At 44.1% G+C, this 26,369-nt stretch overlaps 3 protein-coding genes across 10 annotated transcripts; 2 read left to right on the top strand and 1 right to left on the bottom strand.

Annotated features, from left to right (window-relative positions):
• Nucleotides 1–767: 767 nt before the first annotated feature.
• Nucleotides 768–15,914, top strand: rundc3aa (RUN domain containing 3Aa). Of its 4 annotated transcripts, none has more exons than XM_035180809.2 (11): nucleotides 768–1,038; nucleotides 9,091–9,218; nucleotides 9,466–9,599; nucleotides 9,704–9,789; nucleotides 10,502–10,591; nucleotides 11,851–11,931; nucleotides 12,032–12,197; nucleotides 12,274–12,431; nucleotides 13,193–13,306; nucleotides 14,446–14,552; nucleotides 15,028–15,914. In XM_035180809.2, the coding sequence occupies exons 1-11, from the start codon at nucleotides 932–934 to the stop codon at nucleotides 15,168–15,170; spliced, it is 1,314 nt and encodes a 437-aa protein (XP_035036700.1). In that variant the 5' UTR covers nucleotides 768–931; the 3' UTR covers nucleotides 15,171–15,914. The 4 variants fall into 4 exon arrangements, with proteins under 4 accessions (XP_035036700.1, XP_035036701.1, XP_035036699.1 ...); XM_035180810.2 differs by having other exon boundaries at nucleotides 770–1,038; nucleotides 9,091–9,206; XM_035180808.2 differs by lacking the exon at nucleotides 768–1,038 and adding an exon at nucleotides 8,848–9,008 and having other exon boundaries at nucleotides 9,091–9,206.
• zwi (zwilling) lies at nucleotides 2,673–8,247 on the bottom strand. 3 transcript variants are annotated; one of them, XR_004698579.2, is made up of 2 exons: nucleotides 7,826–8,247; nucleotides 2,673–5,255 (listed from the first exon to the last, which is right to left on the bottom strand). XR_004698579.2 is itself a non-coding variant. In XM_035180816.2 (2 exons), the coding sequence occupies exon 1, from the start codon at nucleotides 6,605–6,607 to the stop codon at nucleotides 6,359–6,361; it is 249 nt and encodes an 82-aa protein (XP_035036707.1). In that variant the 5' UTR covers nucleotides 6,608–6,926; the 3' UTR covers nucleotides 2,673–4,317; nucleotides 6,164–6,358. The 3 variants fall into 3 exon arrangements, 1 of the variants encoding a protein (XP_035036707.1); XR_004698578.2 differs by lacking the exon at nucleotides 7,826–8,247 and adding an exon at nucleotides 6,164–6,363; XM_035180816.2 differs by lacking the exon at nucleotides 7,826–8,247 and adding an exon at nucleotides 6,164–6,926 and having other exon boundaries at nucleotides 2,673–4,317.
• Nucleotides 15,915–17,454: 1,540 nt separating the features above from the next.
• Nucleotides 17,455–26,183, top strand: fam117aa (family with sequence similarity 117 member Aa). 3 transcript variants are annotated; one of them, XM_035180811.2, is made up of 8 exons: nucleotides 17,456–18,063; nucleotides 19,928–20,073; nucleotides 22,600–22,695; nucleotides 22,876–22,992; nucleotides 23,349–23,465; nucleotides 23,828–24,053; nucleotides 24,159–24,333; nucleotides 24,573–26,183. In XM_035180811.2, the coding sequence occupies exons 1-8, from the start codon at nucleotides 17,940–17,942 to the stop codon at nucleotides 24,784–24,786; spliced, it is 1,215 nt and encodes a 404-aa protein (XP_035036702.2). In that variant the 5' UTR covers nucleotides 17,456–17,939; the 3' UTR covers nucleotides 24,787–26,183. The 3 variants fall into 3 exon arrangements, with proteins under 3 accessions (XP_035036703.1, XP_035036702.2, XP_035036704.2); XM_035180812.2 differs by lacking the exon at nucleotides 22,876–22,992 and having other exon boundaries at nucleotides 17,455–18,063; XM_035180813.2 differs by lacking the exons at nucleotides 17,456–18,063; nucleotides 19,928–20,073 and adding an exon at nucleotides 21,670–22,117.
• Nucleotides 26,184–26,369: the final 186 nt, after the last annotated feature.

Below are 26,369 nucleotides of genomic sequence, written 5' to 3'. Positions count from 1 at the left end.
GTTCTGGAGTCGTCACTGTCCCAGAGAAATTCTAATCCAGAATTTGATATTATATTATATTATATCATATTATATAACTAAGCTGTTTTGTATTAAAATCATTAACTTGATTTCACAAGTGAATGAAATAGATTTTCTAAATTTAGGCTATCCTCTCATTAGCATATGTGGACTATGTCTTTGATTAATACATTTTTTCTTAATCTTGATTTTATATTTTCACATTTCTGACCAATCTGCATTAAGTCTCCCTCTGTGCTAATAAATATATATATTTGTGTAAACCATGTAAATGTAAAATATAATATAATATTTTATTTATGTTCCGATAAATGACGTTTTTATTATCACCCTGGTTAGTTTGGAGTTATCACACATGAAAAACAAATGTGTAAATAAATAAATAAATTCATCAATTTAAAAACCTGTATTTCTAGATTTGTTTTTTCTCCCAAAATACAATTCTTCCCTGACAGACCAATATATATCATACATTCATATTTCTTTTGTGGGTATAAGCAATGCAAAATACACGTATTACTAAAAAGTAGTTTGCTAAAGACTCTTTATGCTGTTTTTAATTACACCTTTAAAGCACTTTACGTTGAACTCTCATCGGTACCAAGGGCATGACGTACGCTGACTAAAACCGGAAATGATTGTGGAAATAAAAGCGCCCTTATTAAACAGTCAGCAGAATCAAAGCCAAACAAAAAAAAGGTGGTGTTATTTTGAAAGGTCCACCCGGAAGTGTAACATTGAACCGTGCGTAACTTGCCGCTGGTCTCTGTCCCGTCCTCCTCCAGCAGCAGAAGCGACCTCCCCGGATCCCCCCGCAGAGGACAGCGGGTGTTTGTAGGACACTGGGCCCGCGGAGGGAGGGGTCCTGGCCTGGGCACGGATCCCGAAGAGGCCCCGGGGCCGCCGCTGGATGGAGTCGGGCTGCATGCAGACCGCAATGGCTATGGGTCTGACATCGAAAAAGGCGTCTGCCCGGAGCGTCGGCGTGGAGCGAAAAAACCTCATCACGGTCTGCAGGTACACACATCACGACACCGAGCTGTGTTCATCCGCGGATGCTCCAGCCCAACGCAGAGGGATCAGCTCTCACGTATGATGATAAAATGTAAAATACTGGACATGTGATGAGGCAATAGATGGATGCAGAATAATGGACACTAGGAAGGATGGAGAGGAGGCAGGTGTGTTCACATACCGCTGCCTCTATAGATGAGAACACAGATACATTCGTTTTATATATTGTTTTATGTCAGCACTTATATTTCCTGGATGCACTTTGTTGCAAAATCAATTTACGATCACATATTTGTTGTGATATTTATTCCTTATCCCTCTCAAATCCCTTATAGGAGAGTCTTTTATTTTGAACAGGTTCAGACACCTGCACGATTCCCGTTCATTCGGATAAATGCACTTTCAAATGATGAAGCAAGCACCAGATTAGTGGAATAATATTGAAACGGCTTCTGCCAGCTTCGGTTTCTCTTCTCCATCACAGTCAGGTTGAGTGTCAGTGTGGGACAAGGGCACTGGGAGCAGTGCAAGGACTCCTCCTCTTCCTCCTTCTCCTCCTCCTCCTCCTCCTCTTCCTCCTCCTCCTCCTATCTGTGGTCCTGGGCCCACATAGAACGCTGAGTGCTGATGGTGAGGCTGTGATGAGCAGAACATGGCTCCCATAAATCACTGTCTCGTTGGAGCGGAGAGTTCCTGTTCACCATCCATCAGTTTAACTGTGAGCGGAGACGATTATTAACTCACCTGAGGAGAGATCCTCAGCTGCACAACTTATTTGTAAAAATCTTCTTTCCAGGCGTCGAGCCCCTCTGGGATGTAGTCTCCAGATGATTTTCTTTTACTTTGATATACAATGCAGTAGTTACCTCCACCTTTCTGTTTATTTGTCAGCAGGATGATGCAAAAACTACCAAACGCAATGCCGCAAAACTTGGTGTAAGGATGGGACATGGGCCGTAAAAGAAGCAGTTAAATTTTTTAGCATTGTTTTACACTTTCTTAATTTGTTTTTGGACATTTTCACTGATTTCCCAGAGAATATTTCATAGATGTTGATAAAAAGAACCAGGCTTATGTAAGGGACTGATTTCTATGAGTGTGTGCAATTAAGCTTAATTGAATTCAAGGGCACTGTTGGGCCTTGGTGGAGGTATGTGCTGCAGTTTCCAACTTTTAGGGCTTATGAGCTCTTAAAATGTTTGTGAGCCTGGAGCACAGGATAAACCCTCTGTGTGAACAATGAGTTGTTAAACCAAAGAGTGAGTTTTATTGTGTTTATTTGAATGATTTTTGCCTGGAAGATTCATTTTTATTTCAACCAACCAATCATTTCATCTCTATGATAAATCAAATTATAGTGACTTTATCCTGCTGTGCAGTATTTGCAGTATTTATATTCAGCAACAGAGACTTGTAGGAGGATTGCAGCTATTACTTTGATAGTTCTGGTTTGTTTTATAGTTCCTCCATAAAATATATTACAGTACTGCTATGGTTCTCTAATTACAAATTGACTGTGGTCATAAATAAACAGGGACAGGTATTTATGTCGAGTTTGCAGGCGCTCTAAGGAAGTGACATCATGCACGGCCACCCCTTTCAAAGTACACAAATACAAAAACACAATAACTCTGACACACAATCAAGCATTTTTATTCCAGGACTCTTTCTGTCCAACTGTATTTTAGTGACACGTGCAGTGAAGCAAAAACACACAACAACACCACCACACAGAGTGTATACTTGCAACAGAAGAGAAGTTCTCACAGTGGACTCACAACACAGAGAAATTAGTGTTGTTTTCAGTCAGACCTGAATGTGCTAAGACAGATTTAATCATTTTAAGCATTTTAAGGACAAACATCGGACAAGACAGAAATAAATCTCAAACAGCTTTCCGTCAGTAACACTTACTACACAGTTTCTTTCATTTCACATGATATTGATTAGCTTCACATCGCGGGTAATATTCTTCCAGGCGTGTCAGTGTCGCTGCCTGTCTCATCCTTCATGACGTTTCTGACCTATTTTTTTTTTCTTTTAATGTTCTTCTTCTTGATGCCGTTCTGGTCAGAGTTCATTCAAGTAGTCATAGGTTTGTTGTGAACGTGCAGTGAAATAGGAGAGAGACTCTGAATCAGCAGTGACCCTCTGGCTGGGGCAGGATGCAGGACACAGGATCCAGGCGCTGCCGTGCCGACTGACACGTCAGCTGCTGCCACAGCTGCATTGGCTGCCTGGCGACAGTAGCTAAGCTGACGTTAGTGCTTCATTAGTACACCAAGTACGCCAAGCTTTTATTTCCCCTTATACATCTGTGTATATATAAAATCGGAACTTCCCCCCCCTCATACATGTTTAACATACAATCAGAACACACAGATTAACATTTTCAATTCCCAACAGTTCATTTGAGGAAGTTATGACATTTTGAGGGACGTCTTTGTCTGTTAATTTGTCACATGCTGTTGTCTCATGTTCCTCAACACTGTCCGTCACTCGTGATCACATAACAGACAGACAAGTGAATTTTACTCGATCTTGTGCAGAAAGTCTGCTTTATATCTACTCTGGGTTTCATTACCTTGTTTACAGTGTTTTTTACGACTCATTTGAAATAGAGACACATATGTACAGCAATAGACGAGTGAGTATAACAAAGGAAAACCTGATCAAATGTTGGCACCACCACAGGGAACAGTTTCTGGATGAGGCCTGAGTCAGGGGCTCGGAGGCGTTACAACAGGTCGTCTGTAAATAGACTGAAACCAGGACTCATCATTCAAATAATAATGGCAGAAAAAAAGAAAATCTTACAACTTGAGTTCATCCAAATGATTTTAAATCCTACGTGCATATCCTATGTATCATCCTGCAGAGGCTGGGGTCAGGCTTCACGATGAAGATGACACATGAATATCGGACAACACCCAAAAATTCAAAAGGAATATATTTTGAATGGCTTTTTAGAGTAAAGAGACTTGGAGATATTTATTAAACCACAGTGACAGCTGTGTCGACTGTGCTGTTGCCACTAGCAACAGGTTCCATCTTAACATGGCAACAGGGTTGAGCCTTTCTGTAGCCGGTGGGAATTTTTCATGCAGCTAAAGCTGAACTTTGTTTATATCTGAGCTGAATGGAACATGGCGGAGTCGACAGGCGGTCACAGGACGGTTTGTGTTACAGGCCTCATGCTGCACTCTGATGTTTGAAATGCACTGGTTTTGTTGCTTCAGTCTGGCTAAGAGCTGCCGCGCTGTCATCCTTGTTGACGTGAACCTAAGAAAACATAGATAAAGATGAGTGAGACTGGACAGATCTGACGTGAGGTGTCGGCCCTCGAGCTGCTTCCTGTAAACAAAAGCAACAAGGGAGGGAGAGGAGGTTCGATGAGCTACGTCCTGAGCTCTAGTGGCGGGTGGGGGAGTTGCTCGAGAGGAGAGAATAAAACGTTCTGTTCTCTAGTAAACACTTATACATATTCACATCAGCTGGACATGCTTCTGCAAGTGGGTAGCTCTTTGTTTTTTAATCCGAGGAGTAGTAACGTGTGGCGGTAGCATCATTACGTGACACTCACCACCTCTTACTTTTGAAGAAATAATACAAATCGTTATGTCTTGGAATAATTGTGATTTCTAGTTCAATTTCTGTAACGTTTCTTTGCCTTGTCCCTGATTTATGACACTGTCAAGTGTGTGAAATTACAGCAGAGATTTCTCTAGATTTGACTTAAGGTCTCTCATCAGGAGATCAGCCTGCCCTCTCACCATCAGTAGCACCCTGGTATTCCTCACTTTACCCCCCCCTGTCATGCTCAAACCATCTGATTTACACTCTTCTCCGACCGACGCCCTCACTGTCCAACGTTCACCCTGATCCCTCTGCACCTCCTCTGACCACAAAACACTTTTCCTTGACACTTGTTCACAGAGGGGATGGGTGAGAGAGTGATAGGGACACACCCTGCTGTAGTTTTCAAATGTTTACATCTTTTACTCTATTTGGATTTGGCCCAGATTATTATTCTTATCTTAATGTCCATCAGAGAACAAAGCTTTCTTTCTCTCTCATGGGTGTTTTGGGACGAATCCAGGACACAGAACTTCTCCCTGCAACCGTCCAGGACGATCAACACAGCACCGGCCGGTGTTACACAATGCTGCAGCCAGTGAGGAGTCTGCCTGTGTCATCTGATCCTGCTGATTATGCCAAGACTAAAGAGAGAGACAGAAATAAGAAGAGAAAGAGAAAGCAGTCACAGGGATGTTTACGGGGGGAAGTGAGAAAATAAAGGAAAAAAGCCAAAGTTCAGCGAGTTAATGTGAAGCTGTGTGTGTTTTAGGTTAAGCCGATAAATGCAGTTTTGGTGGTGTGCAGATCAAACACTCTTGTGTAAGTACAGTAGAGGGGTGAAAAGGGAGAACAAGGGGGCATTGACAGAGAGCTGAGAGTGGGCCTGGCAGAGATCCAGGCGGAGTGAGCGGGGGCACAAAAGAAGCTTGTCAGGGGCCCGGCAGTTGTTTTTCAGTGTCAAATCGTACCAAGAGCATGTTGCTACTCCACTCCAACCAATTACATTTAAGCCACGCCAGCGATTTCCCCCCTTCACATCAAGAGAATTTACAAGCGTCGGCCGTAATGTTCTTTTGGAGATAATGCTGTCTCTTTATCAGGTCAGAGAGGCCTTTTGCTACAGTTGACTTCCCTCTGTTATGATTTTAAATGCTCGGGCCATTAATCATGGAGCCCACACTCCCTGGGAACCACTGGGGGCACTTGAAGGTTTCTCCATAATGAGGAGTTACTTGATGCACAAACAGGGAATTTATGAACAGTTACCCTTGTGCACCGTGACTTTTTTGACAGAATTGTACCTTTCTCTACAAGCAAAACTTATTTTCTGAGCAGATTCCTGAAAGCAAGTCACGTCAAAGTAGCATCCGCTCTAAAACACAATATTCTTGCTTGCTATTAAACTGGCATCACCAGCCAAGTGGATTTTTCTGGGTAATGATGGAGTAGAGCACATACTTGCAGGAGCCCTACCTAACCTAACTCTCATGAGCTCTACTCTACATTTAAACCCTGACTTAGCAGAAAACATTATCAGACAGCCACTGACCTGTGTTCTTGATAAATCCGGCATGATCGCAACAAGTCAAAGGCTCCAAAAGTAAATTTAATCCAGTTTTGGCTCTCAGTTGGAATAGACCCTGCTCGGCTGCTGTGGTGGTGTCTGTATGTTCTCTGTGATGGTGCCGTTTTCTCGTGACAGGTTCTGCCAATCCCCCCACCCCGCAGTGCGCTCCCCTCTCATCTAGAGCGTCTTGCGCTTGGGGAAGAAGGCTTTCCGAAACGAGGTGGTGGTGGTGCCTCTGCTGAAGGAGGCACTGCCCAGGGCGATCTTGGTCTTCCCACTGGTGATGGTGGAGGAGCCCAGGGATGTCGTTTTCCTGCCTCTGGTGATGGAGGAGTTCCCCATGGCGAGCTTGCTCTTCCCCCTCTTTATGGTGGTGTTGCCCAGGGAAAGGGCCGTCTTCCCCTCGGTGAAGCTGGTGTTGCCCATTGAGGAGAAGCTTGTCTTCCTGACCCAGATTCGACGGCGGGGTTCGGGGCTCACTCGAAGCGAAGCATCACACACTCATGCAGCACGCCCTGCTCTGCGAAACCTCACGGGTAATAGTAACATCAGCTACAGTCCAGAGAGGACCAGAATGCTAAGCGTGGATAGCACGACCCCCGTGTCGCATAATGCCCTCGTTGAGCTGGTCGACGTGGGCTCTGGAAGGCCACATACCACCCATGTGTCCCTGTGAATGGACAGAGGCAGCCGTAGGTGGCCACAGCCTATCTGGGGAGTCCGGGACAGTGGTGCGATTGTCCCATCACCACGACGACACCGGACAGTTGAAGGACACATTGTTGCAAAGGGGACAATCTGCGGTGACATCACTTTCTTCTGAGCCATTGTTCCCTATAGCCTCTGATTGTAAGATATTCCCTCCGTGTACGACTGTATGCACCATATGTGAAACGAGTCGCATCGATTCGGATTTGATAAAAGAAAGGATGCATGTCTTCCATCTTCTCCACATTTATTTTAGGCTGTGATTGCACCCGCCTTGTCTTTGGGTTGTCCCTCCATTTGATATATAGGTGTGGTCCCTCTGTTTCTGTCCTCGTTGACCTGTTCACAACCCATTCCAGCAATTCCCTCTTTATTTCCCTCCGTTTTATTTAGATGATTGAAAATCCCAATAAAAAGTCAGCTCTACATACAAAACAACCAAGCCAAGCAGGGTTTAGACATGTTAACCTTTATAAGCACTGTTACATCAGTCAGCTTCTATGTAACATAGGGCAGAATAGTTATGGTAATGCAGACAGACTTCAGAATATCAAGCAATCTCATCAGCTTGCACAAATATACCACATTTATACCAATGTTGATGACTTTACATGCACAAAAAAACAGGAGCACCGTGCTGATGAAAAGCATTCACACACTCTCTTTTGTGTCTCCACATACATCACACACAGCTGTTTCACATTTCCCCTCCCTGCCAAGTTGACACACCATAAGCCGTCGTCTCATCGCCGTCACATTTGCATAACACGCTCGGCGCGGCTCTTGATTGCAAACCCATTAGACTCGCGACTCCCTTAGCGTGTTCGCACCTGAGAATCGCCTGTTGTACTCTGCGCAGGCGGGTCCTGTTCTTATTGATCTGTAACTCTTTGACACACACTGATCACAAACATAGCAGCTCTTTATTCTACTAACCTGCTAAAACTGACCAGACAGACATATCCTTGGCTTTTTAAGTGTGTGCAGGATTCATGTGTGAAAATTCCAGTAGACGTTGCTGTGCGTTTCTTTGCCCCTGATGAGGGTGGTTTTGACCACAGACACAGACTTGGTCCCATGAGTGAGTGTCAGAGTGGTGAGTGAGCTCGTGGTCTCCCCTCGTGTGACAGATGTTTTGCCCACTGCTATGCCGGCGTTGCCCAAAATTACTGTGGTTCTGCTCCAGGAGATCGAGGATTTGCCCCAGGAGATGGCGTACTTATTCCTCAGGATCGAAACCCTGCCTTTGGTGAAGGAGGTCTTGCTTGATGAGAATGTGGATTTCCACTCATTGTTAAAGCCTTGTTTGGACTGTTTGGATGCTTTGGGTGCCTTAGCCCTGGCTTCAGGGGTCCTGTCCATCTAGGTGGTCCTGCGCTTGGACATCAAGGCTTTGCGGAAGGAGGTGGTCGTGGTTCCCCGGGAGAAGCTGGCCCCTCCGAGAGCCACGGTCGTCTTTTGCCTTTGAATGGTAGAGTCTCCCATGGAGGTGGTGGTCACTCCCCTGAAGATGGAGGAGTTTCCCAAGGCGACTGTAGTTTTTCCCCTGGCTATGGAGGTCTTTCCCACTGCCAGGGCAGTCTTGCCCTCTGTGATGCTAGTGTTGCCCATCGAAGCTGAGGCAGTCAGCCCGAGCCCGTGCCTGATCACCGGCTCCTAACATGCACGCTGACTTCTCTCTCGTGGTGCAGCAGGGTGAGCTTGTGAGGTCAAAAGCCAAAGCTGCACTACCAGCCCTAAATAGATCAGGCCACCATGTATAGATGAGGGGGAGGGAATTATTTGATCATTCTTCGATGCTGGCCAGTGCTCAAAAGGACACGACCCAAAGGGACCTGGAAGAACAGCGTGCACAAAGGCTGAGAAGACAGGGGATTAATTGTATCGTTTTCATAACACTGCCAAAGCACTGAAGGGGTACATTGTACATTGTACACAAAACAATTGGGGTGACCTCAGTATGATAAGATGGCATGGTTCCCAAAAGAAGAAAAGAACCCTCCCTGCTCTTGTGGCAGCGTTCAAATACAGTCGTACATTTGTCAGCTTGGATACAGTACACGGCTGCATTTCAGAGGCTCGTGCAGCAGGCAACTGGCTCAAAGTTCAAATTCCTTTCGTATGTGAAGTGACCTTTATTTCCTATTGTACTTTTCTGTCCTTTTCTAATTCAAATGTCTGTGTGTGTGCTTCTATTTCAGATTCTCCGTAAAGACTCTCCTAGAAAAGTACACAGCAGAGCCCATAGATGACTCATCTGAGGAGTTTATTAACTTTGCCGCCATTTTAGAGCACATCCTCAGCCACCGCTTCAAAGGTAACACTGCAGGTAACATATAGCAAAGGAAAGAGATGCACACATCAGTTCATATAACTCAGGAAGTGTGACTGCAAGAAGTTATTTAACCTAAAACTAGAATATAAATCTCCTTCCTATATATTAACCACACAAACAAAGTGATATTGTGATCAAAAGGCCAAAGACAATACATGGTTATTCAGTTGGCTGTACTGTTGCCGTGGCTGCATGTTTATAGTGTGAAATAATCCACGGCTGTGTTTAAATCTTGACCCAGGTTCTGGAAGCTGGTTCAGCTCAGATGGACAACGCAGTTTCTGGGAGTATCTCCGAGTGGCCTGCAGCAAAGTGCAGAACAACTGCATTGCCAGCATCGAAAACATAGAGAACATCAGCACATCACGAGCCAAGGCAAGAATGTCTCGATGCACAAATGGGTGTATGAAAAAAAAGCATGAAAAAAAAGCCTGTTCAAAAAGCCTCTGTTCATACTCCCTCCTCACGTTGTCCCACAGGGCCGGGCATGGATTCGAGTGGCGCTGATGGAGAAACGTCTTTCTGAATATGTGTCCACCGCTCTGAGAGACACAAGAACCACCAGGTCAGAGTAATGATTTAATGACTGTATGGACGATGCGTCTCCACTTCCTCCCACTGTCTAGAAATAAAGCGGAAATATCCCGAAAATGACATCTTGTGCTGATTAAGTAATTCAGAGTCAGCATTTGGAGGATAGAGCCGTGGTATTAAAAGGTCCCGCCGATACGTGCACTCAACCAATCACGAGTTTTCTCATCAGAAAAATGAACACATTAACACACATCAGTGTGATTTAAAAAATGACAGAAACCATCTTTGAAAAAAAGTATTTGATGTGTACTTTGACTTTTTAGTTGGGCTCTGCTAACATGGCTGGGGCAGGGTTTATGAACTACATTGCAGACAGCCACCAGGGGGCAGTAGAGACACTTTGGCTTCAGTTTTGGGGAGCTGTCATGTCGTCCCACTTTATATACAGTCTGTGTTGATAACCCAAATAAATATCTTCTTTTTTTGGACTCAAACTGCAACAATCTACTTCACCTCCATGCTGGCTTTGTGTGCTCATCCTAACAACTTAGTTTGTCTTGTGTATAAGTAGAAGAGTTGAACTTTCTGTCCACCAGGGGGAAATACATGCCTGCTCCAGAAGTTTAGAACCTTAGCTTTACTATAAAGTCAGTCACTAATTGGCTGCAGGCAGAATCACAATATTTTCATATCATTGGTTTATGTGAGAGTTAAGGTTTGATAACCACCTCTTCACTTGACAGGAGGTTCTATGACGATGGAGCCATCATGCTGAGAGAGGAGGCCACAGTTCTGACCGGGATGCTGATTGGACTGAGTGCCATTGACTTCAGGTGAGGACACACCCTGCAGACTCTGATATAAAGTGTTTCAATAAGTACATACACATGCATACATTAGTGTACTCAAGGCTTTTCAAATCAACACACTTATGTGGAATCTACTTTATGGTCTGTTACATGAATTATTACTACTATGATTTTGAATTTGGCTTAAACTTTGTTCGTAGTACAGATGGATCTTCAGTCGAATTAAACTGAAATAATAATAAAATACATAAAATATCTATGAATAATCTGTCACAGAAATCTTTTGCAATCTCATGGTGGAATCTAAACTCTTCTAGTTAATAAACCTCTTAAGATATTAATGGATGTATGTGTGTATCCATTAATAACTAGAGTGGCACTCAGAAGCACAGTCATTAGTATATGTTTACCCATCAGGTTTGGGGTGAAAGGTTAAGCAAGGCCGTTTTATTCATAAAGCACATTTCATACACAGAGATAGATTCAAGGTGCTGCACAGGGACATTATAAACAAAAAAGAGACCAAATCAAGATATCACTTTTTTCTCTTTGTTTTTAACAATTGTCAAGCAAATATGAGATTAAAAAGAGTTGAATAAAAGAGGTAAAGAGAATAAAAGAGGTGAAATAAATATAAAGGATGAATATGTTTAAAACCTTAAAAATAAGTTGAAGGAGAAAAAAATACAAAATAGAATAGACAGAACTGTTTAAAATATTACAATTATAATAATAGGTAATGATGATATGACCTTTAAAATTATTTAGTTAAAGGTTCAGCATGTAGAATTTAGTGACATCTAGTGGTGAAGTTGCATGTTGCAGCTGAACACCCCTCACCTCACCCTCCCCTTCTAAACATGAGAGAGAACCTGTGGAAGCCTTCAGTTGTCATAAAAACTCAAAAGGTGTTTAGTTTGTCCATTCTGGGCTACTGTAAAAAAACATGGCATCCTCCGTAGAGAGAACCCGCTCCCGATGTATATATAAAGTATTTAAATATAAAAGGGCCCATTTTTGTTAAATAAAACAACAATTCGTATAATTTAGATGAAACACACCAGTGAAAACATCACTAGGATTATTTGATATTCAATTTCTGCCAATAGATCCCTTTCACCTAAATCTTACACACTGGACCTTTAAAGACTCTTGTGAATAAAACAGTTTTCAATCTGGTTTTAAAAACTGCAATGGATGCAGCATTTCTAAGACCAAAAAAGTCCTTCAGTCATTAATGCAGTTTTGAGAACCAGTCTGTCTTCTTGTCTCTTTCTCTGCAGTTTTTGCTTGAAGGGTGAGACTCTGGACGGGAAATCTCCAGCTATGGTTGACTACACCCCCTACCTGAAGTTCACCCAGAGGTGACCCCCACCCAGTCCATCTTGTCACTTCACCTTTAGCAGCTCACGTGTGTGCAAATGCAACCTTTTAACCCTCGTGCCACCTCTCGCTCTCGTGCAGTTACGACTACCTGAGCGACGAGGACGACCGCCGCAGCGTGGACAGCAGCAACAGCGAGGAGAGCGTCCCCGAGCATCCCTACATCCCTCTGGTGACTGACGAGGAGAGCTGGAGCAACAAGTGCCGCAAGATGGAGCAGAGGTTTAAGATCGTCTACGCCCAGAAGGTGAATCCACAACAAGATCCATTTCTGAAACAAAATGAATGACGTCTAAATACTAACCTTGTTTCTTGGTGTGCAGGGTTACCTGGAGGAGCTGGTGCGTTTGCGGGAGTCCCAGCTGAAGAACGTGGAGACGGAGAACAAGTGTCTGAGATCCAAGGTGGAGGAGCTGATGGTCCAGAGCCAACAGGAGAAGAAGGAGCTGGAGGACATTGTGCTGGAGCTACAGGCACAACTGTAAGAAAACATGTTGAGCTAATAAAAATCTCCAACTATAACCACATGCTATAGTCACAGCAGATCCTGTTTGGATGAAATTCACCTATGTGTTCCTCCTCTCAAACATGTGTTTACTTTTCACACGTGCACGTTTAGTAGCAGGAGTTTAACGAGGAAGTAAAATGGGCATTTTGAAATAACCTTATAATTAGGAACAGTTGTTATTTTCACGTTATTGGTCTATAAATATATTTAATGTTTCTCTATAGAAGAATAAACAAGACTTAAAATTTGATGCAGATGCCATTTTTGATTATACTGGTTTATGATGCAATGCAGAGTAAGAGGCTGCACGTTTAATACTCCAACACATCTGATTTCAAGTGTATCACGATGCAGTGAAAACCAAATACCTGAAGGTGTGAAGCTTGGTGCTGTTACAGCACCCAGAATGCCCCCAAGTCCCCACTTTCCCCCATAGCTTACTTCTGCTGTGTGTCAGACTGTGTTTAGATTCATAAGAAATATGCATTTTTCTAGATCAACCTTAAATAATTGGGTCCATATCATTTTGCTAAAATAAGGAGAAAATCCGACTTGGCTGAGGTGCTGCAGCTTAAAGACATTAAACTGGTACATGCATCTGAAACCTTAAAGAAGGACTCTGACAAAAAGCTTGTAAATAAAAAAAAAAAATATTTGCACATATTTGAGTGTGCAGATGTTTTTTTCCACATGTTGCAAAGTGTTGAAACCTTGTTTTCTCTGTGATTCACCAGCTCGTCCCTCATGCCCTGCGATTCCTCCCATCTGGCCAAAAACCTCTCCATCCCGCTGGTCAACCAGTGGTCCACCATCCGAAACAACACAGGCAATGTCAAACTGTTCCGCAGGTGAACACGCGCACACATTCTGTCTGTTTTATATTTATGGATTTTTATGCCAATGGCTAGAGGTTGTATGTTTTCTAGTTGTCTGTCCTTCCCATTCTGAACATGACACCTCAACAATTCCTCGTAGGAATTTCTTAAAATTTTGATAAAAACATTCAGTTGCACTCAAGAATGTGCTGATAAGATTTTGTTGGTCAAAGGTCAAAAGTCTAACGAATAAACACATTTTTCCTTGTGAATACAGCATTTCAGGTACACCAGCAGGGAATTCCTTCAAATTTGGTGCAAACGTTCACTTGGACTCAAAGTGATGAGATTTTAGTGGTCAAAGGTCACTGTGACCTCAAAGACTAAAGTTTTTGTTCACGAATGTGTTAATAACACCTTTAGAGAATCCTTTCAAATTTGGCCCAAATGTTTACTTAGATTCTCAAAGTAACTGATCAGACTTGGGTGGTCTCGGGTCAAAGGTCAGGATCAAGGCCACCTCAGAAAACATGTTTTTGGGGTCTACAACATTATATCTCAAGTCTGCCTGAAGGGACTTTCTTCGAATTTTGACCAGTTGTTACTTGTACCTCCACAATTAGCAGGTATACAGATAAACCTGCTAAAAAAAGGAGATTGACTCATTTCCCCGTTGCCACTAGAGGAGTTAACCTTTCTAATATTTTCCCCCCACTGTGTCACGAACACAACGAAAACTGAGGCGCTCTCACCTCACAGTTGTTCTCCCGGGTGTCACATTTCTGTCACTGTTTATTGTAACTGGAGCCGATTCGAGTCCTTTGACCCGGGAGTGAATGCCGATTAACTCCATTCCCATTGCAGACAAAAGCCAGATGTTAGTTAGTGTTACATAGATTTTTGACCAGTAGAAAAAGGACTCAAATATGAACTGATTAGATTTCAAAGTTCACGGTGAACTCTTATGAGTCTGGATAAAAATGGATGTAGACTGAAACTGCACTAGTTGGCAGAAGCGTCCAACTGCAGGGTGAATGAAGGAAGATAAAACCTCATCTAACTTTGATCCCTACTGGATATGAACTTTAAGAAGAAGAATACTTGCTATTAAAGTAAAGAGTCTTGTACTCAGTTATTTTATTTGTGCCATCGTGTTATTTCTGTCCCTCCAGGAGGAGTTTCCACAGTTTGGAGCAACTTTCTGCTGATGTCAGCCTGAACTCTGACTCCCAGAGGACTGATGGGAGACAGAACGGAGATGCTGCCTGGACTTCTGCAGGTCAACTGACTTTTTAAGTGCTACCTGAACACACCATAACAACATATTCGTTACAGTTCATACAGTAACATGATATTGAGCTCACAGACGTTACGCCAGTATCACACTGTCATGAAGTCGAGATGGAAAGTCACAACTTGCATTGATTCATATTGGTTTAATTAAATTTTTTCTGCTAATGATAAAGTTACATGTCAGTTCAGCTATTTTATGCCGATATACCTAACAATGTCTAAAAGTGTGCTTAGCTCTACTTTCATAACTCTCTCATACAAAGCTGAGCACTAATGCCACAGTGCTTTTGCTCCAGTTGGAATATTTCTACTCTTCCCAGCTGTATAAAAGCCTCTCAGTGGCATCCACCCATGCACATGTGCATACTCATACAAAGGCAGGCTTGATGCCTGTTTATGGTCTTCAATGTGGGCAGCTTGAACTATGCATTTTCATCAGCTGATCTGTTTTGTCCCTGCAGGAAAAGACAACACTCCATCCATGCTGGGTCTGTGCGGCTCTCTGATGTCTTTACCGAGCTCCAAGTCTCTGGCGAGCCTCAAGTCCAGCGAGTGCTTGGTCAACATCAGCACTGACCCCAGCCCTGCGCTCTCGCCCAGCTAGGAGCTCCAAACCAACCGCGAGTGCGATTGAAACCCCCCCAGCCTGTCTGCCTGGTGATGCTGCGTTGACCAAGACCCTGCTCCCACCGTCCATCCAGCTCCATGAGAATACAACACAGGAAAAGTTGTGGCACCATCTCTGGATTTTTGTACAAGTCGTCATTAAGCAGAATGGATCCATCTTGGTTTTCCCTCATCCTCTCCCACCACAACTTTGCACTATCTGTGAATCTCTGCATCCAGCATCATACCATCCCTCTGCCATACCTTTTCCAAAGCTTCAGTTTATTTCCTAAAGAAGTATTCCTCCCATGGCATCATCTCAGTGTTTGTGCGCCTTTGGCCTGTTGTTTTTCTTTCCTCTTATTTTCTTGTCAAAATGTAACCAAAACAGTCCTGGCAGCTCTATGGATGCAGCCACAAACAAATAGAGGCTTGATTAAGAGATAAAGATGATCAGTATGAAGTAGAGGGACGGGTTTTTACACAGTGACATCGCTGTGCGTTTTGTGTGTTTGACTGAGAGTTTTCTGGGGTCTGCTGCCCCTGAAAGTGCATATCATTCCTGCTCGAGTAATCACACACCACAAACCATTATAGTACATCTATTTATTTTATTCTATCAAATTGCATTCATTTTATTTCACTTTAGCCAAAACAGCTGTCTGTTCTTTTTGCATATATTCAGTATGATTCATTAATTTATTTGTTTTTTCTGTTGCAATAAACTGCCTTTTTCCATTAATGACTGTCTCTTTGTGTTTATCAGTGGAAAAAGAAAAATGGAGGTCCATGCACTGCAACTGCCTTCAATGCAGTTTTAATGAGATATTTTTATGAATAATGAATATTTCAAAATGTTCAGCAGTTTACATAGATGGAAAATTGACTAATATCTGAACAATGACCAGAACAAGCAAAAATGTAATTCAAAAGCAAGGACCACACCACAACAGTATGAAATTTCAAGGCTATCATGGAAATTGATGAATTTGGATGTTGAGGGAAGGAGTTGTGCTCTGATCTGGTCTGAGAGGACGCACTGGAATCTTGGCAAAGAGGTTTTCACCAGCTGGGAGGGAGGGAAAGGAGGATGAAGGGTTTGGGCCAGGGGTGAGGGGAAAATGGATGATGGGACGGGAAGGGAAAGGGTGGGTGGAGAAATGTGAAACAGAGTGTGATGGATTGAGATCACTGCACTAGGCTGAAAACTAGGGGGGGGGACGTAATCCGGAGGAAATAAGACAGAGACGATTCTCTTTTAAGTCTTGGCTCAAACATACTTTTCTTGGAAGCATATTCCTGGATTTACATGGGGTGCCAGGTTATCATTGTTTATTTAAGTACTTCCTTGTATTCTAACCATTAATTTATCTGCTGTAACACTGTTATCATTACTCCTCAGTTGCAGGGAGTCAGAGCAACTACTCCTGTGTATTTCTATTATGCTTCTATTGTGTCGTCTACTACAATTTGCATGCTGTTTATGACAATGTTGCATGCATTGAGCATCTAGTTGTATGGGGCACATGTAGTCTGGCTCCATCTTGTGGTGTAACATTCTAAGATGTTACACCGTTAACACACGGCATACTGTCTAGATTCATACTGTTTCTTATTGGCTACATTAGCCCCTATGGACAATATGTTTGTTTTTGGTTTTAGATTATTCTTTTCACTTTAGTTTAGTATTTTTTTGAGCATTACCTAAGTAATCCTGAAGTCCTATATTTAATGTTTTAAACTCCTGGATGCCTATGGATCAATATCTCTATCTATCTATCTATCTATCTAATGGGAACTGACTTTGGCAGCTTTATTAATCGGCGGGGGGGGGTCTTAATTGTGTTGATAATCAATAATAGGCTGTTAATATGCATGTTTCTCTCAGTGCCATCCATATATCACAATATATTAACAGATCATTTCTGTTCTAGACCCCCTAAGCTTCCTCTGTGACCTTATAAGTCCCTGAACCACACTTTGACGACCACACACACACACACACACACACACACACACACACACACACACACACACACACACACACACACACACACACACACACACACACTGACTGAATAGACCAAGGAGTCGGGTCCGAGGGGGAGGAAGAGGAGGAGGGGGGATGAAAAAAAAGTTGTTTTATGAAGGGGGGGGTCCCTTCAGCAGACAGATGGATGTGATGACCAATAGGTGCTCAGTAGTATTCTGTAGCAACCAATCACGTCGCCCTTGGAAATGAGCCCGCACGAGTGAGTTGCACAGGTTGAGCTGTTGTGTTGTCACTTTGCGCACAGTCCGGACACGAGCAGGAGCGTGTGTCTGTGTGTGTGTCTGTGTGTGTGTGTGTCCTCCTCACACCTCAACATGAAGGATCATTATGTGCAACTTGTTGTGGTTCACTGAAGAAGCAGACTCCCTCTGCTAATGCAACTTGAACACAAAGAATGAGGCAACATTTAAAAAACACCATGGTCTTCACCATCATCATCATCATCATCAGATCGAGCAGGGTGTCCGGCTGTGGGTCGTCCCCCAGGATGGAGTGAATGTGGCCGGGAGACGAGAGTCAGGAGCCGTGAGGAAGGACAGCGAAGGACTGAGAGGGAGAGGGAGAGAGAGAGAGAGGGTGTGTGTGTGTGTGCGAGAGAGAGAGAGAGAGAGAGAGAGAGAGAGAGAGAGAGAGAGAGAGAGAGAGAGTGTGTGTTTTCATAAGCGGAGCTCGGCCGTGGGAGCAGAGCAGAGCAGAGCAGAGCAGAGTGGGGGGATGTCGGGCAGAAGTGGAGGAGCGCCTCGGGGGTGCAGCAACCCCAGCCTGCAGCCCCTCAAAGCCACAGTCCCATACCAGCTCCAGAGGGGCTCCGCTCTCCTCTGCAGGGAGGTCAAGACGGGTAAATACACACTCACTGAGGGGGAGGAGGAGGAGGAGGAGGAGGAGGGTCACATCAGATCAGCATTCACTTCCATGTGCTCCAATGTAGGGATGTCGCGGTGTGGGAATAAAACACACTGGTGTCAACAGCAGTGTTTACTGAGTGACATTTGCTTCACATGTTGTGTGCAGTGTTAAAGTACATAGACTCAGACAGTGTCATAATAATTTTATAGATCTCAAAGAAGTTTTGTGCTGTTGTTTAATTTTAACATCTATCTACCTACCTACCTACCTACCTACCTACCTACCTATCTATCTATCTATCTATCTATCTATCTATCTATCTATCTATCTATCTATCTATCTAATTATTTAACACCAAATATGCTAGGATCGGGCTCTGTCCACTGGTAACACTAACCACCCTATACTCCAAAGTTGAAACCTTTGTTTGCTGTCACACATTTCATCAATATTACCAGCCGTACCGAAGTGTTACCCATGGTCAAAGGTATAACTTCTGCTGTTTGACATCTAAGTGTTGTGGTGTCTTTTGCAACAGCAAAACTGATCGATCTTTCCATAACGTTCTCTTTATTGCATCACAGAGAAACCCAATGATCAGTAATGAATCAGTTAATTTATACCATTTATTTAAATCAACCCTCCAAACATGTTCTTCTTCTGCTTTTTCTCTGTGTTATATTCTTAGTTTTTAAGCTTCACACTTGGCTGGACAATTGGTTTGCTCTGGCAAACTGTGTTGGGCTCTTCTGCGGGGGTTACTTTATTGGGAAAACAACTCATTGGCTAATAACAGATTAATTAATGTTTTATATAATTGTTAGTTGGTTGGAGCTAAGGGGACCGTGTGGAATCAGAGCCTGGAGCTCCCAAAATATGAAGAATGGTGATGATTAAGCGATTTCTGAGTTGATAAGTTCTTAAATCTTAGCTTCCACTGATAGTGACATTGATTATTTGCAGCAAACTTAATTCAGACTTGGTGGACAAGCTTCTCGGTATGTTTCAAGGCTGCTGACCGTGAAACATACCGCTCTTCTCATAATGTTATTTGGACACTCGGTCGCCCCTGTGCACTCTGACCTGTGGGATCTGTGCTGCATGCTTCACGCGAACACAGCAGCAGCTTTAAAGGCCTCTTTGTTTTACTGTGGTTGTGTTGTTCTTTCACCATGTCCCTGAGAGTCACATCTGCATGTAGTGGTGTTTATTTATACATCCTGTCTGCCCTGCAACCTGGTGGCTGTGTGTGTGTCTGTGTGTGTGTGTGTCAGATATACAAATAGCTTGTGGTGACTGTTGCCCATGTTGTGTAGTTGGATGGCTTTGGTCCAGGTCAAAGGCACGGTCCACACCTGCCAGAGATTACAATGAGCTGCCAACACACACACACACACACACACACACACACACACACACACACACACACACACACACACACACACACACACACACACACACACACACACACACACACACACACACACACACACACACACACAGACACACACACACACACAGCACAAGGTTGGGGAGGAAGCCTGGGAGCAATTTTGTGAACGACCACCACTGGTTTTAACATGCTGTTTAGCCTCACACACACACACACACACACACACACACACACACACACACACACACACACACACACACACACACACACACACACACACACACACACACACACACACACACACACACACACACACACACACACACACACACGAGAAGTAATGTTACTACAGGCTGAATATGATCACACAGACAGAAATAGTTTTGAAATGTACTTAGCAAACACTTACACAACCCTGACATGCTAACCCACTTCATGTGTTTTTCTATCTGCTCCCAAAAAGCTGACAGGACGGCGGCTCGTCCTCCCAAACCCACCATCCGCAGAACGCTTTCTTTAGACGCCATCGTTGGACCCTATCTGCAGGGACAGTGGCCCAAAGATGCGGAGAGCGCGGGCGTCACCTGCGTCAACGACAAAGCCACACAGGTGGATATCAGTATATTATGATGGTGCCAAATTACAAGTGGTGCTTTGGTGTAATTACTGTGTTCAAACAAGAGTCTGGATAAACGGCAGTGTGCTATACCAGTGCAACTGGTAGTGTAAGAACAAGTGGTATCTCCCAGACAACCTGTTGCTGCATGTTGCAGAAGAGAGCAGATTGCACTTCTCCTCTCTTGTAAGTCTAGTGTAAGTTTGCGGGCACTGCAGGTGTCTGCTGGTGGTTCCAGTTCCCCGCTGCACGTAGAACGCACCCAACTGGAAATAGTTGTTTTTGTTCTTCTTTTAAAGTATGCTGTTCTCCCCTCGCCACCCCCCACACCACACACCCCACCCAGCCACTGTATATGCCCCTTAACTAGTGCACAAAGACCCGGCCGACTTCACCAAGCTCCGCAGCCTCGTCTCTGCTACTGACACAGTTTACACCCAAACGAACCCCCTTCGCCTCCATTGTGAGGAGCAGACCCCGCCTGACCTCATTGTACAGACAACCCATCCCCCAGCCCTCTCCTCAACCACACACATGCACACCCACTACCACCACCACCACCACCCCACCCAGCAGCTCCTTCTGCCATGTTTCCTCTACATTACTTCAGATAATATAACTGACTGTTTGCCAATATTTGATTCCTTTGCTAATTTGCACAAAAGACGGATGGGAATCAGTTTTGTAGAAGTCGTTTTTAGGGAGACACAAATGTGTGTATGACATTTTATCCATCCGGCAATTAGAATGGCTCTCAGCAGAGCACCTACCTCCTCCAAGGCGCAACAGTCTCCTTATATGCAATCAAGCTGCACCAAATTGCACACAGTCATAGATATCAGTTCCCTTAATATGCCAGATTAAGTGAAAATGTAATAAAAACATTTTAACATGGTAAAGAAAGCGATTAAAAAAATTCCTGGATCCGCCCCTTTCCCAGGGACCCACGCCACAATGAGTTCTTTCTTGGCCCATTTCTCATGCTTCCACCAAGACTTGTGGAAATCCAGTCTGTAGATTTGGCATAAACAGATGAAAACACAACCTCCTTGGCAAAGTTAATTAACCAACATAAATGAGAATTGGAATCGGAGGAAAGTCAGAATTACCAAAATTAGTCGCATTTGTCCTGTCTGTACAAAATTTGATGACAATCCATCCAATATTAGTTAAGAAATAAAATATTGTCGCTTCCAGATCTTTAAAGATTTTTTCGTTTTATGAGTTTAAGTTGAACATCTTTGCATTGTCCACCACTCGTAGCACAAACCAAGCAGTTGGAAGATTTGACCTTGGCCTATTATAAAAACTCAAAATAGAACTATAGATTAATAGATAATAAAGATCATACTTATATGCAGCTCTTATTATTGATGTTGTGTCCACATTGCAAGCAGGACGTTGTGAACGTTAACGAATTGCCTAAGTTGAAAACATTAGCCATGCAGACCAAATGCTCGGCTACCTTTGAATCTTTTTATAGACTTGTGTCCCATGATACCCTGGTCATGTTTTGGGGAGGGTGGGGTTGTTGGTGCTGGATGATGGGGAGGTGGCAGCTGTAACACTACACCGACGTCACCGTGCGACTGACTCATGCTGCGTTCTGACTTATTTAGCCCGGCTGCGATGGACTGGGTACGAGTCGCCTGGACAGGGCAGAGGATGGGGTTGATGTTTCCGTGCGGGCAGCCACTGCACCAGAAAGATTTCTCTGAGTTGTGGGGGGCCGCGTAAAGGAACAGGTTGTGTTTCTGGGGACGTAGAGCTGTGACGTAGCCAGAGAGCTAAACGATTATGCGTAATGTTAGCTGGCTGATGAATGTCATGGACACCGGTGAGTGGAGGCTCAGATTGTTTGCAGGCGTGTGAAGCAGTTGACCCTGAGGAGGCGGCGGAGGCACCAGAAACAGCTGAGTGCCTGCTCCCGTTGGTCAACTCATGATGAACTTCCAGCCGCCTGCACCCAACCAGCAACCTGCAGCGGTCAGCCAGACTCCCACTGGTAGAAGATCAAGAGTCAATGTGAAGAAATCGGTACAGACATATGAGTGACTGTAGGAAGTTGTAGATTAGTGACGTGCAAAATAAGTGCACAAAAAAGTTGTTGGGTGTTTGTGTTTTTTTTCCTCTACAGTATTTGAATACTGACTTAACTGTATGTGTGGTAATGTGTTGAATGCTGATAGTTGCACTGTATTTATAGTCTGCGCAGTGATGCGGTCTGGATGTTTTCTCGTGTGTTTGTGGAAGTGGAGCTGTTTTCCAGCTCAGAGTGGTTTGCCTGTTGCTTTCCTCTGCACAGCTGTTGTGGGGCAGGTGTGCAACAACAGCTGCGGGGCTCCACTTCACTGCTCTAGTGTTGACTAGAGCTCAGTGAGTTGAACAGAAAATAAAAGAGGCCTTCCAACGGTCAACCCTGCTGAGTTCCTTCCATAAAATCATTGTTTCTGCCAGAGCCCTCGTAAGGTTTCGATTGGCAAAACTAACCGCATTCTTAATAATGTCTTTTTTTAAAGACTCCAAGTTCCTGGGCAGAGGAGAGCCAGGGAAGGAGAAGTGCTGGCGGACACAAGCGCTCGGCGTCGTGGGGAAGTGCAGAACACTTGAGGGAGGTGAGTGTTTCAGTCCATAATTGCAGCAGCTTTGTTTCTCACCCGCTCTCAGGCCTCTTTACTCTGCAGCCCTCCCACTAGCAGCATGAAACCCTAACGGCCCCAGAGGGGAAAAGGAGTAACCTCTCCCTTTTCTGAATGAATCGTCTAGTTTCGTTTCCCTCTCCACTCTGCCCTCAGGTGGCCAAGCTGAGGCACCAGTTGCAGAAGCGCTCTCGCCATGCCCCTCCCTCAGCGGCGGGGCACGGGCTCCCCCACCCCCCCGTGCCAGCAGGTCATGCGGCAGGTGTCGCCCAGGTAGCTGCTCTTTTTCCTTTTGAGGATGTGCGAGTTCAAGAAACACAGGACACACATTTTCCAGATTGCCACGGATGCCTAACTGGCTGTCACAGGCAGACCAGGCAGAGCCCCTTAGCAACAGGGATATAAAAAAACACTGGTGCTTTTCTTAGGATCGGCTGTCATCAAAGCTCCTGTGTTACAGCCATTAGGTCACACAGCGACTATTTAAGACCAGAATATCCTACCGTAACATTCCAACACTATAGACGTATGGAACTGACTCTTTTGGAGAAGACACATAAGACACACGTAAGTGCACAGTCACATCTAAATATCGTCTAAATTGTTGCTGTATTTTGTGTGTTCTTCAGGCAACGCCCCTGATGCCCCTGAACCGACTCGCCCCACGACTGAGATGCAGCGTCGAAGGTCTTAACCTGGAGCTGGAAGACGTGTTTGGGTCTGAGAAACCGGACGATCAACTTGAGGTTGGCTCACTGAAATATGCCTACAACACGTATTTTAAATACCTAATAATTATACCTCTCTGCTAAGGCCCAACAGCCCCCTGAAGTTCAATCCAGCTGCACCAAATTTCACACAGTCCCCATTATCTGCCTGATTTCTTTCCATCACGTTCCATGAATTATTTCCTTGGAAAATTTGTGAAAATGTTGAATTCCTGCAATGTTAAAGAAAGTGCATTAAAATTCCAGGATCTTCTCACTGATCCGGAATCGCACAAAATTGAATGGGTTCTTCTCTGACTCATACTGCATTTCTCACTTGTCCAGCACCTCCATTTCCTTTCCTCACTCTTTAATGTTGTTTCCCTGATGCCTTTTAAAAGGTTTTGGACATCCCAGACGGCCACAGGGCTCCTGTCCCTGCCCAGAGGTGCAGCAGTGGCTCTCAGAGCGAGCCCTCCCCCGGGCCCCTGGACCCTTCCCTCCTGTCTCCCTGTCAGTCCCCCTGTCCTCTCGATCCAGCTCTTCTCTCGCCTTCAAACTCCCCTCATACCTTGAACCTGTTGCTTTTGTCACCTTCACAGTCTCCCTGTCCCATCGGAGAGCCAGGTAAGACAACTCTGCGATTTTATATATATTTAGAGATTCTTTCAAATTCTGTTTTTTGTTTTAGGAGTTATTACTAAATGTATTTGGATATTTCTGACCCTACAGAGCCAGTGGACTGTGAGTCTCTGTGTCCCTCTCCATCTTCAATGCTTCCTACATTTGCACTGGATCCTCCTCAGCTGCAGCCCTGCTCCTCTTCTCCTCAGCCCAGTAAAACCTACTCCTTCCAGCGCGAGCCGCCTGAAGGCTGTGAGCGAGTTCGAGTGTGCGAGGAGGCCATGTAAGCACCATGTGTAGATCGTGTTAGCATAACTGGAAAGCTTTGCACTTGTATGTATGAACAAAGTACAACAAAGTAATTTGTGAAAACAATGGGGACAATTAAGAGAGAAGTACAAAGCCCTTGGCTGCGTAAAGTGGGTTTACTTCCTTGATTGTCTGTTTTAGATTGTTACTGAAGTTGTCAGCTGGAATCTGAAACAACAATCTGAAACATCTTGTCTGTCTCCTCACCTCCAGGTCTGCTTGTCTGGATGGGCCTCTCCTCCAGCGGTCCTGCCCCGACCCCAACAAAGTGAACTTTACTCCCCACGGAGGCTCTGCTTTCTGCCCCGTCAGTCTCCTGAAGCCCCTCCTGCCCTCCATGGACCTCCTCTTCCGGGGCTTGTCGGTGTCTCCTGTCACCGGCTGCCCGGGACAAGCGTCTCCCACCAGGCACCTCGGCATGCAGTAGGTGCACATCTGAGGAGATCATCTCAGGACTAAAGCACACTATTCAGCGGGGACCTGGAGGAACTGGATGTGTTTTACATGAAATCACTTGGCTCATCACTGGTGTTACGGGGCACGATCACTGTGATCGATAGAAGAGACTTTGAGACCGTTATCGTCAGACTTCAGACTAACTTTGGCCTGAAAATCTGGCTGCTTTACTGATTATTTCCAACTGCAGGATGTTTGGATTCAGCTGATATTTACTTCATAGGCAGTTGATTTGTTTTGTAAAATAGTCTTCTCCTATGTGGGTTGAGGATTAGACTACAAGCCTTCAGCTCTGGAAATGTTGGCAAATGCTAGAACATTTTTTAGGAACACAGAGGCTTTTTCCTTTTTGATTTTTAGTTATTTGCAAACAGCTCAGAGAAAGACTGCAGTCTGCTGGGAGGATTTTTAGTATCAACATGAGTGAATTCAGAGAACCAAACACAGCTCACGTGTTGACTTGAGTATTACTTCCTTTACTGTCGCCTGACCCCTGTAAAGCGTGGTTAGGTTGAGGTGAAGTTTCAGCTTCATATTTAACAAAAACAAAATACTTGATTGGTTTACTCCTGGAGTTTTATATGTGTTTGGCCTATAGTTTACGGCGGCCTACTTTTCTACAAATGTATTTCTAGCAAGATTTATATTTTTGTATCTTTGTAATGAACTTATGTGGCTGGTGATGCTGTTTTTGTTCACTAAGGAAACTGACTTCTGTACGTTGGTGCTTTGTAAGCAGGGAAATGGTGTTTTATGAGCTTTACTCAGAGATGTTCTGTGACCATGTTTCCCTTCCTAATGCCGATTCTGATACCCGGACATTGCCTATCAGCCGATACAGAATACAAATCCGATACCAGTGCATTTAATAGAATAACAATTTACATAATCTACTTTAACAGTGCACTTGTGCCACTCCTTGAAACTGAAGTCTTGCATTTGTTGCATGTCGCCATTTTACTTGTGGGACTTTGCCGTGGGAAATATTGCCAAATTGTTGACGTTTCAGCTGGCTCTGACAAATGCTACGTTAAACAGAAAATTGCAGTTTAATCTGGGTGAAACTAATATACTTTTAACATGTGGTATCAGATCGGTACTTAGGTTTGCGTACTCGACGATACCCGACCTGGTATTTCCAGTAGTATCGGAGGCCTTTCTGATGCTGGAACATCTCTAGCTTTACTTGCCTATGTGGCCATTGTTCTAAACTGTTGCAACCTCTATAATATTTAGAATATCTCAGACTTGATTATTGCACCCATTTCTTTTTTGTTTTACCCTTTTCAGGGTGATACCAGTTCAGAATGTTTTGTGTGCTTTTGCTTTTGTTCAGAAAATAAAATAAATTTTTTTTGGACATTCAAATATTTTCTACAACACTGTAGTTATTGTTTCTTCGTCTTGTTGTCATTTTCGCCTTTGACACGTGGATTTGTGGTTTTTAAATCTAAGCACCGCCTTTCCCTTATTCTTCACCCATACTCCGCTCTCTGATTGGCCGAGGGCGAATCTCCAGCGCCTACTATGGACCAATGCATTCAATCCACATCC

This window comes from Hippoglossus stenolepis, chromosome 16 (genome assembly GCF_022539355.2).
Source record: "Hippoglossus stenolepis isolate QCI-W04-F060 chromosome 16, HSTE1.2, whole genome shotgun sequence".
NCBI lineage: Eukaryota > Metazoa > Chordata > Actinopteri > Pleuronectiformes > Pleuronectidae > Hippoglossus > Hippoglossus stenolepis.
The sequence above is the reverse complement of the archived record's forward strand: the minus strand, read 5'-3'. Positions and strand labels throughout refer to the sequence as shown.

Bases quoted from the DNA above. Each gene is read 5' to 3' on its own strand.
- zwi (XM_035180816.2), bottom strand. From the start codon at position 6,607: ATGGGCAACACCAGCTTCACCGAGGGGAAGACGGCCCTTTCCCTGGGC.
- rundc3aa (XM_035180807.2), top strand. From the start codon at position 8,863: ATGGTTCCCAAAAGAAGAAAAGAACCCTCCCTGCTCTTGTGGCAGCGT. The intron at 9,009-9,090 runs GTATGTGAAGTG...CTTCTATTTCAG, and splicing joins TCAAAGTTCAAATTCCTTTC to ATTCTCCGTAAAGACTCTCC. The intron at 10,592-11,850 runs GTGAGGACACAC...CTTTCTCTGCAG, and splicing joins CTGAGTGCCATTGACTTCAG to TTTTTGCTTGAAGGGTGAGA.
- fam117aa (XM_035180811.2), top strand. From the start codon at position 17,940: ATGTCGGGCAGAAGTGGAGGAGCGCCTCGGGGGTGCAGCAACCCCAGC. The intron at 23,466-23,827 runs GTTGGCTCACTG...GCCTTTTAAAAG, and splicing joins AACCGGACGATCAACTTGAG to GTTTTGGACATCCCAGACGG. The intron at 24,054-24,158 runs GTAAGACAACTC...CTGACCCTACAG, and splicing joins CTGTCCCATCGGAGAGCCAG to AGCCAGTGGACTGTGAGTCT.